The sequence below is a fragment of the Oryzias melastigma genome, linkage group LG22 (assembly GCF_002922805.2).
Source record: "Oryzias melastigma strain HK-1 linkage group LG22, ASM292280v2, whole genome shotgun sequence".
In the NCBI taxonomy this organism is placed as follows: domain Eukaryota; kingdom Metazoa; phylum Chordata; class Actinopteri; order Beloniformes; family Adrianichthyidae; genus Oryzias; species Oryzias melastigma.
Genome location: NC_050533.1, coordinates 25,936,310 through 25,947,112, shown reverse-complemented (window position 1 = coordinate 25,947,112; position 10,803 = coordinate 25,936,310). Strand labels below are relative to the sequence as shown.

Below are 10,803 nucleotides of genomic sequence, written 5' to 3'. Positions count from 1 at the left end.
TGCACTTGATGATGTGTGTCTTGATGCAGCTGCTGCCATGGAAACCCATTCCATGAAGCTCTCTGTGTACTCAGACTGATCTGAAGGTCACATGAAGGTCAGAGCTCAGTAGCAATTGACTGTACAGAAAGTCGGCGACCTCTTTGTACTATTCTCTTCAGCACCCTTTGACTCCTCTCCTTCAGTTTACACGGTCGACCACTTGGTGGCTGAGTTGCTGTTGTTCCCAAAGCCTTTCATTTTGTAATGATAGAGCTGACAGTTGACTGTAGAATACTTAGCAAGTTTCACAACTGGATTTGTTTCACAGGTGGCATTCTATGACAGTTCCACGCTAGAATTCACTGAGCTCCTGAGAGTGGCTCATTCTTTCACAAATGTTTTTAAAAACAGTCGGTATGCCTGAGGGCTGGATTTATACACCTGTGATCAGACCAAGTGATCAGGACACCTGATTCTGACCATTTTGAATGGGTGAGCCATTACTTTTGGTAATATAGTTTATTTTAGGAAAACATAATCTATCCAAACACAGTCAGCACATGAAGGTTAAGCCCATCGAAGAATTTGATAATCTATTGAGATTTGGGGTCACATTACCTGCTCGGGTTGAAAACTAAAGAAACTTAATTCATGAGAGTGAAGTTTTTAGTGAGTGATCTAGTAGTAGAGAAACTTTCAGGAAAAGATTAAGCTTAACAAAAGTTAGAGAAAAAAAATGTTTAAGATTAAAAATATTTATCAACGTTACAAATTTAAAAATAAATGTTATTAAAAAAAATAGTTTACCTTCAGTGAACTGGACCAAACCAAGGCGTCTCTGAAGAAACAGACAGAGTGGCCCTGAGGAATAGAAATGCCTCCACTTTGTTATCTCAAGTGGTTAACTACACCCGGCCCATAACTACGCCAGTCCCGTTGTATGGATCATTTATCAATATGTTAAAACCTTGTTGCAAATGCAATGTCTAGAATCAACTGGTATATCCAAAGTGTAGTGTGAGCTGCACCAGTGTGTCTGGAGCTGGATGCAGAAAAGCATCAGGGATTGGTCAAAAGGTAAATCTTTCTTCACTTTAAGTTAAAAATTCAGTTTAAATAATTTATTCCGCTCACCCGGGGCCGGTTTGCAGTATAAGGAAAGATGCTCAGACTCTCCTCTCCCTGGCCCCTCCTTCCAGCTAGTCTGGGGGACCCTGAGGCATTCCCAGGCCAGTCAAGAGACACAGTCTCATCAGCGCGTCTGGGGGTCTCCACCCAGTGTGACATAAACAGAACACCTCCCAGGGAGAAAATAAGGAAGCACCTGGACCAGATGCCTGAGCTGCCTCAACTGGAGGAGTAACGGCTCTAATACGAGCTCTCTCCAGATGAACAAGCTTCATACCCTATCTCTAAGGGAACATCCAGCTGGATGGAGCTTATTTCAGCTACTTCTATGTGGGACCTGGTTCTTTCAGCTGGGGCAGGGGCACTCCACCCACCCAGAGAGACCAAACTACTTTTTTCTGGTCAAGAACCATGGCCTCAAACTTAGCGTTGCTGACCCTCATCCCAGCTTCTTCACACTTGGCCACAAACTGCCCTAATGCATGCTGGAGGTCCTCAAATGCCTTCTCTGAATCCACAAAACACATAAGGAATGGATGAACAAACTCCTACAAACCCTCCACCAGAGGGATGTAGAGCTAGTGTTCCAAGACTTGAACAGAAACAGTCCAGTGGTACAGCTCACAACTGCCATGTAACGCTCCAGAGACATGTCAGCCAAGACACTCCCCTGGCTTCCAGAGACTTGAGATACTTGAGGCAGACTTTATACACCCCTCTTCCTCCAAACATGCTCCCAGCCAGCAAAGTCCCACATGGGCCCCATATGGTTTAAAAGTGAGCAGAAATATGGGCCCCAAATGGGTTTGACCGCAGTTTCCGTGGACCCACCTGTGTTTTCCCACATTGGCTTAAGATAGACACTCAAGGGATGGCTTGCGATGCTATCCAGCCGCCTGGTGGACAGCGGAGCTAGTTCACTATAGTGGAGCTCGCTAGCTTCTTACAGCAGAGCTCACTAGCATGCTACACTGTCCACCAGGCAGCTGGCTAAAATAGCAAGCTGACCCATTGAATCCCCACTTAACCCTTGTACTCTCTTTAGGGGTCCAAATGACCCCACTTAAATGTAAACATGCCTAGGGTAGCACATGGTTTAAGCCAATGTGGGAAACACTGGTGGGACCACCACAGAAACTGCGGACAAACCCATTTGGGGCCCACATTTCCTCCCACTTTTTAACCATATGGGGCCCACTTGGCTCTGCTGGCTGGGAGACGTCAGATTGCTATCTGGACCTTATAGGTTAACAACACCAGTGAATCGGTTGCTTTTAATCTAGGCTTCGATGGATACTGTAATTGCTTATTTTGGCTCTTTTTTCATTTTGAATGATCTTTGTGACACTTCCCTCTGCATTTACCCGGACTTGGGACCGACACTAAGGGGCACTGTATTGTGCCACTTTGTGGTTGCATTAAAAAATGTGTCAATTTATTTTTTAAAACTAACATATGATTTATTTTACTAGATGAATGATATGTTGTGACTGCATTAGTTTATTATTTTTTAAAAAGTATTGTTTAAAAAATAGTTTGTTACTTTGATTTTTCAAAGTTTTGTTTTTACTTCGTGAATGATATTTTGTGGTAAATCAGAGGTTAAAAAAATAGCTGAAAAACTAATAAAACTCTGACCTTTGAGTTTTTTTCTTCCCTTAGACCTTATAACTTTTAGCCCCCAAGAATCCTACAAATAAAGATTCCTACATTTTATCTAACTAGGTCATTGGTAAAACTCCAATCTTTAAATTTTTTGTTTTTGTTTTTTTTCCTTAGACCTTATCACATTTAACCCCCAAGAATCCTACAAATAAAGATTCCTACATTTTATCTAACTATGTCACTGGTAAAACTCCAACCTTTGATTTTTTTTTTCCTTAGACCTTATAACATTTAACCCCCCAAAATCCTACAAATAAAGATTCCTACATTTTATCTAACTAGGTCACTTGCGCTTAGACTTGAAGATGGTGCAGGATTTAAGCCCCGCGTCTTCCATGATTTCTTTAGCTATGGCGGCATACCCTGCCTTTCTTTTTCCTGCAAGGTGCTTCATTGTGATGAAGTCATGAGCGAGGGCTTGACTCGGTGTGATTCTTTTTTGAGGATTGACCTCCAACATGCGCTTGATAAGGTCAATGAAGACTCTGTGGTCGTCCTTATTGTGTTTGGAATACAGGTCTCGGTGAGTCTTCGTCCATGCCTTAAGATCCACAACATGATCCTCATCTTGCAGCTGTTCCCCTGTGCCTTGGGTGTACTCATCTGGTGTCAGCAGCCTCCAGCCTGGATCATTGGAGTCATCATCCGAATCATCCGAAGTGAAGTAGTCTTCTGTGAAGTCTGCTTCAGCAAGAAGTTCATCTTCTGGTAATCCGAATATCTGCACCATAGCTCTGATGGTTTCGTATTCAGTTTTGCGTGGAAAGGGATATCTTCCACAGTACAGCGAAGCAAGTACAACTCCAAATGCCCACATGTCAATACTTTCATCCAAGGGGAGACCCAGGATAACTTCAGGTGCTCTGAATGGGGTTACTTGGATTTCGGTTCCTCTCAACAATTCCTCTGCTTTTGTTGCGAAACCAAAATCTATTAGTTTCAGCCTCAAATATTCCTCACTCCTCACAAACAAAATGTTGTCTGGTTTTATATCCCCGTGGACAACACCGATGCTTTTGAGAGCATCGAGAGCCTGAAACATCTGCCCAGCAATTGCTCTGATACCAACCAGATGTAAAGGTTTTCCCAACTCATTTTGTAAACTTTTTTCCAAGATCTCATACACCAGGCAAATCACATTTCTATATGAGAAGTGCTCGTACAACTTTGATAAGTGGTGCTTATCAGGATCCAGATCTTTGATTAATTTCATCGCTTCAACTTCTTCTTTGCCTGCGCTGACATCTTTAATGATTTTAATGGCAAAAAAGTCTTCACTCCCCACTTTCCAACATTTGAACACTTCACCATAACTCCCTTTCCCCAGGAATTCACCAATTTCATAAGTTCCTAAATTTCCTACCAGTATTTGGCCTGTCTTTACAACACAGGCCTTTTCCTTTTTTTTTCCCTTTGGCTTTTTCGCCTTATCCCTGTTTGTCTTCAGATCATTTTTTTCCAAGTTTTCCTGGGACATGTGTTTCTTTTGACCTTTCTGTGACCTTTTAAGGCTCAAGTGAGTTGATGACACCGGTGTCTTTGGGCTCGAACTATAGATTTCACCAGGTGAGTGGTAAAGGCTAGAGTGAGTTGATGACACTGGTGTCTTTGGGCTCGAACTATAGATTTCACCAGGTGAGTGGTAAAGGCTAGCGTGAGTTGATGCCACTGTTTTTTTCGGGCTCAAACTTCCACAAGATGATGGGGAAGGATTTGAATGCTGGGGCTTTCCCATGAGAGCCACAGCGTTGGCTTTACTCTCACCTGAAAGGTGCTTCATGGTTATGAAGTCGTGTGCAAGGGCTTGCCTTGGTGTGATTCTGTTTTTGGGATTGATCTCCAGCATGCACTTGAGAAGGTCAATGAAAACTTTGTGGTCGTCTTCATCATGCTCGACAAACAGCCTTTGATGAATGCCAATCATTTCATCAAGATTTGTCACATGATTCTTGTCCTCCACTGGGATTCTTGTTGCCTGGGTGTATTCATCTGGTGTGCACAGTCTCCAGCCATCATTGTCCCTTGTGAAGAAGGCTTTTTTGAACCTTGCCTTACGGATCATTTCAGCTTCAGGTAAACCATGTATCTGCACCATAGCTCTTATCGTTTCATATTCTGTTTCTGATGGAAAGGGATACTCTCCAAAGTATAGAGAGGCCAACACCATGCCAAATGCCCACATGTCAACGCCTTCATCCAGGGGGAGACCCAGGATAACTTCAGGTGATTTGAATGGGGTCACTTGGATTTCAGTTCCAACTGAAAGATCCTTTGTCTTTGTAGCCATTCCAAAGTCTATGAGTTTTAGATTTATATAACTTGTATTTGCAACCATGATGTTGTCTATTTTTATGTCGCAGTGTGCCAACCCGATACGTTTGAGAGCTTTGAGAGCTTTCAAACCATCCCGAGCGAAGGCTCTGATACCATGAAGATGTACTGGATCTGGTTGATCACACATAACTTGAAACAAGCTATTCCCCAAGAGCTCGTACACAATGCAAGTCATATTTTGAAATGAAAAGCATTCATACATCTGAACCAGGTGGTTCTCTTCGGGATCCAGGTGTTCAATCAGTTTCATTGATTCCACCTCCTTCTGGCCTGCTTTGTTATTTTTCATTATTTTGATTGCATACATTTCCTGAGTACCAAATTTAATACATTTGGCCACTTTTCCATAGGTTCCCTCCCCCAGGAATTGCAAAACTTTATAGATTCCACAATTCCCCACTAAATAGTGGCCTTTCTTCACCTCATAGGGTGTATTGTTTCTATTTCCTTTTCTTGACATCTTTTCTTTAGGTGTTCTTTAGAGTGTCTGTCCGGTTGGAAGATTTGTTCTCAGAGAACGGCTTATCGAAGCTCTGACTTGACTTACATCAGGGACTTATATCAGTGAGATGATGATGCTAAAGCACGTCATGTGAGGTAATATCCTCTACAACTGACACAACATTAGCTCTTCTGAGGTCAGTGCGTGAGGTTTGTAATCGTCATTACGGGTCAAAGGAGCGTCAAGTGACGTCATTCACACGGACCGCTGTCACGGGGAAGTGCGCATGCGCATGAGCCTGCAGTCAATCATTTCAGCGTCAACGTGAGCTCGAAGAAACGTTGCCCGCGCGGTTCGCACGTGTGAACATCATATGCACGTGAACATTATTGAAAGAGGATTCTCCCACATTTCCGACTGATCGAGTCCCCCCCCTCCCCCCCACCGATGACAGAGAGCCCCGATGGACTCTGCGGACATGCGCACTCAGGAGGAGCGCACATCCGGAGCCGTTGGTCCGAAACGGGTCAGGAGGAAGTTCCGACCCAGAACTCCTGAGCCTGTTCAGGGCAGGAAACACCTGGAAATTCAAACAGGTGAACCGTCTGTCGAACCTTTATTGTACCAGTGAGCTTTACAAAAGTTGAGCTGATTTGTTCCTCTTTTTGTTCCTTTTGTTCTCCGTCAGAAAGTTACCTGGAAGAGCTGAGTGACATCCCTGTGGTGAAGGAGATTGAGTGTCAGACTGATGCTTTCCTGGACAGACCTGAAACTCCAATCTTCATACCTGCAAAAACTGGCAAAGATGCTGAAACCCAGATAGATGAGGGAGATGTGGGTCCATTTTCTTTTAGGATTTAAAATGTGTTTTGAAGAACCTTGATTTGGTGCTTTAACACACGATGAACGCTCGCTGCACGTGTCCTGTGCAGCTGTTTGACTTTGAGGAGGAAGTGCGGCCCATCCTGGAAATTCTGGTGGGAAAGACGCTGGAACAGTCTTTGTTGGAGGTGATGGAGGAGGAGGAGCTGGCTGCACTGATGGCCCAGCAAAGGGCCTTTCTGGAGCGCCGAAATAACCAACTTCCAGAGGTCCATCGGCTGCAGGAGCAAGAGCGACGCCGTCGTGAGGAGAGAGTAAGCACAGTCTTCAAACTGTCTTAAAGTTCATGTCTTTGATTCTGACCCAAACATACAGGAATAATCAGGAAGAGACGGGATGGAAAATAACCACAACGCAAATATTTGACAAACATGGAGAAAAAAGCTGCAACATTGATTATGTTTAGAAAGAGGACTTCATCAGTGAACAAAGTCACTGCAGGCCTTCAGGTCAGTGAGATAAAGTAAGTCCTGGTCAGACTGATCTCTGCTGTGGATCTCAGGAACGCAGAATGGCAGAGCAGAAGAGGGCGTTGCAGGAGGAGAAGGAGGTTGCAGAGAAGATTGCTGCTCGTGCGCTGACCCAGCAGCAGCTGGCTGACCTTGTGCCTTCAGTCTTGGCCTCACTGAGGAGGGAGGGCTACTTTTATGACCCCGTGGAGAGAGGTGAGCCTGCAGAAGCTGCATCTATGCTGTGAAGATCTGCACACAATGCTGATGAAGTCTGTGTCCTCCTCAGATGTTGAGACTCATTTCTTCCCTCGACTGATGGAGGACGTTCAGAGAGTTTTACAGAAGAACTGCAGAGCCAGGGAGCTTCTGGACGGTCAGAGTTCTTTATTGTTTGGAAGTATTCTCATTTTTTCATGAAAAAGTTTTACTTCAATAACTCAGTTTAGTTCAGTTCATGTTTGAATCACCAATTCCAACCTGAGGTTAGTTTAAGAAGCTGTGCAAAGAAAGCAAGTAACATTCCAATGAATTATGTTATAATTTTATCTGCACTCGTCCCAAGTCTGAATAAATTCAGTTTTGTGAGGAAGGGCATCTGACATAAAATCTTTGCCAGACCAAATCCGACCAGATCAGTCGAGGCCGGGTTAACCACGTCTGCCATCAGTGCTGTCCACCGACATGGTGCCGTGGAAATGGGACAACAGCGTGTTCCAAATTATTGTGCAAACGATATTTTCCTATGATTTTTTTTAAATCCCCAACGCAAATGACAATCAGCATAATGTTTAAGTCACTAACCATTAGAGCACGTGTCAAAGTCAAGGCCCGAGGGCCTCCAGATGATTTTATTTTTTTATCATTAATGACCTGATGTTATCTTACGCTCATTTCTAACTTATATAACTTTGACAAAATATACTTTTATGGAGAGTAAAATATTGAAAGTTATTTAAAGTTTAAGTTGATTTATTCTGGAATAATATTCCGGCCTTTTCATTATTCATAATTATGTTAAAAAGTTACAATTTTAAAGTTTTAAAAATTGTAATTTTGCTAGCTTTTTGGACTATTTTAGCATTAGATTTTTTAGGCTACTTTGTAGTTTAGCTAATAAAAAAAGGAAATGGCATCCAATCAATTAATAAATATTATTGTTATCTAACTGTAAACTCAAAACATGCAGAGAAAACATGGACAGGTTAACAAAGGGGGGCAGATGGAAAATGCTCTCCTTCTTAATTCTTCCTCCAGAGGATTTTTATATGAAATCATTACAAAAAGAACGTAAAAACATTTGAATGTTTAGCATTATTGCCATCATGTCACTGACAGTATAAATGCAGCTCTCTTCATGAGGGGGGGATTTTTTAGCTCAACGCCAGCTCTGTAATGTTACAGAGAGTCTACCAAAAAAGTTAATACACGGGGATTCATGCCTGTTATTACCTTTATAAAATACAGTTTTTATAAATGTCCTATGAATTAGTGCTGCTGCAGCTTATCAGCATTAGCTCAGAAACAGCTCGTTAGCATTAGCAGCTAGTATTGAAGCATGCTAGTATCATTAGCTGCGTTTACATGTGCAAAATGAGCTTAAGTGGATCAAAGATCAGATTAGAATAGAGCTGTTCACACAGGCTTGAAAACTTTATCCAATTGTCACAAACGTTTCTATTGCCCACATGGTTGATTGGAATAAATCATGTTGACATTCGCGGAACTGTCTTAAACACCCCCAATAGTCTTAGAAGAAGAAATAGAGAGTTCCATGATAAACAAACAAAGATCCTGTGTTCCCTGAATGTGCTTTCATTATTAGCAATAATATTTTGAAGTGACTGATTGCTCATCATTTTCTAAATCCATGCAGTGATGTACATCTTGGCTGCACGTAAATACGTGGGAATAACATCAGCCATTACTTTGTCTGGACCTGATTTTTTACAAGTTTCTCAGGACTGTTCGGTGCGTGGAGCAGCATTTCTGCGTTCAAAAGCCGCCTGGGCCGGCTCGTACCGTCCTGAAGCCGCTCAGAGAGACGGTTCTCCTGGGAGACACGGCTTTCCAGAACTCAGCAGCTCAACTCCAAAGACTGCCAGAGCCTCTATGCATGAGGTAAAGTCCAGCGCAGTGATGACACACGATCAGAATGTGTGTTTACATGCAGCTTGATCGGATCAACCTTCGGTATAACCCACCTGTCTCGATCGGAAAGAAATTTGGATCCGAATGAGTCTGATCGGGTCAGAGTATTCAGAACGGTGTGTTTACATGGCGTGTTTTTATTCTGATCAGGCGTTTCTTCCCATTACTTCAGGCCATGTAAACGTAGCTTGTGTGTAACAACAGCTGTCGTCAAATCAACACTTTTATTAAATGTTCTGTTGCTGCTGCAGACCAGCAGCTTTACCCTCCAGTTCCGTCTGGATCCTGTAGAAAATCGTAGCATGTCTCACTGCTGCATCAGCCAAAGCTAACGGCTACATAAACAGAGACTATTAGCAGAAGGGGGCGGTGGGTGAGGTGTGGGCTCCTCACAGCATCTGCATTTCTTTTTCAACTTTTTCACTCTCTGTCTCTGCCTCGCGGAAGAAGCTCCTGTGCTAGCTTTAGCTTTCAGGTCTGCGCTTAGAGGACGGGCTGACTTCACAGCAAACTACTGAAGCCCAGGAGAGCAGAGAGCTGGAGGGGGGGAATCGCGATTTTCCTAAATGTAAATTGTCTGAAATAGATGATAGCGAGGCCGGCCAGCCCTCGGGCCTAGTATAACGAGCTCAGTTATCTGGGTTCAGGAGGAGGTAAGTAATTGTCATCCAAGTCTTGATGATTCTAGCTTCATTTCCATAAACGTTCAGTGCTTTAAGTGGACACCAAGAAGTGGCGGTGCTCTCTGTATCGGAAGTCGAAACATAAAATAGAATCTTGAATGTAAATATTAATCGATAAAAAGAAGTCCTTTTTTCAACGTGTCTTAATATGAAATAAGAAAGAGGGAGCTCAAGTCTAGTCTAAAAATAAATGTAATCAAACACTAACATGTGTTTGTAAAATTTCAATGGGTGTACAATTATAACATTCATTTTCAGTTTGATGTAATAATAGACAAACAGGCAACAAATAACACTGTAACAAAAATACTGATTTTATTTGTCAGAATAACACTTTTTGAACAAGTGTGTATTTTCCTAACATGTCCTTATTGCAAATTAGTATTTTTTCCAGGATATTTTTTGTCTTTACCGTAAGTCAGTCAAGTTAAAAACTGACCAATCAGACACGTCAAACGACAGCGTGTGGTGCCCGCTGGCCCCCACCTTGAGCATTTGATTGACATCTTCTCCCGAGCTGCTTTCAGTGGAAGGAGGGATGTGAACAGCCAATAAGCTTACTCATGATTGTCGACTGTAGCTGCCCTAAAAACGCGACTCAGACAAACTCGGTCTGTCACTGTCAGTAGATTTGGCCTCATTTGGTGCCGGAGCTAAGGCATTTATACGGGGATGTTACTCCCTCTGTCTAGTGATAACATGCTGTAGAGATGCCCACTGACGATGTACAAATTGGGCTTGCTATCTGCCAAGCGCAATGAATTGTGGGATACCTTTACTTTTGTTTTTTCTAGGTAAATTCAATTTTAAATATTGGTTTTTGTCTACGTGAGTTGTTGTCTGGTTGTTTAACTCTGTTTTTCTCTTTATTATTTTATCCAGATGTGTTTACTTCTTTTTGCACCATAAAAGAGAGAGAGGGGAAGGATAATGAGGAGCTTGTGTTGTCCTGTTATAACAGTGCCAGTAATATTAACCTGCAGGCCTGGAGACCCAGCAGCATTCTCAGGACCGCATTCTCAGGACCCAGGCTTTTTCAACACATCCCCCCCTAGTGGTTGGAGTGAGTGACACATACCCAATTTTC

General features: G+C 42.7%; 1 protein-coding gene across 6 annotated transcripts in view; it reads left to right on the top strand.

The window, feature by feature from the left end:
• The first annotated feature begins 5,864 nt into the window (after positions 1–5,864).
• LOC112139944 (radial spoke head protein 3 homolog) overlaps positions 5,865–10,803 on the top strand; it is a 32,099-nt gene continuing 27,160 nt past the window's right edge. Inside the window, exons 1-6 of one of the 6 annotated variants that reach the window (XM_036209975.1) lie at positions 5,865–6,147; positions 6,240–6,385; positions 6,484–6,687; positions 6,936–7,098; positions 7,172–7,258; positions 8,759–9,003. In XM_036209975.1, coding sequence (XP_036065868.1) covers positions 6,015–6,147; positions 6,240–6,385; positions 6,484–6,687; positions 6,936–7,098; positions 7,172–7,258; positions 8,759–9,003 — 978 coding nt within the window. In that variant the 5' untranslated portion in view covers positions 5,865–6,014. Of the gene's footprint in view, positions 6,148–6,239; positions 6,386–6,483; positions 6,688–6,935; positions 7,099–7,171; positions 7,259–8,758; positions 9,004–10,803 lie in introns of those variants that run through there. The other 5 variants (XM_036209976.1, XM_036209977.1, XM_024262925.2 and 2 more) reach the window with 5 other exon arrangements.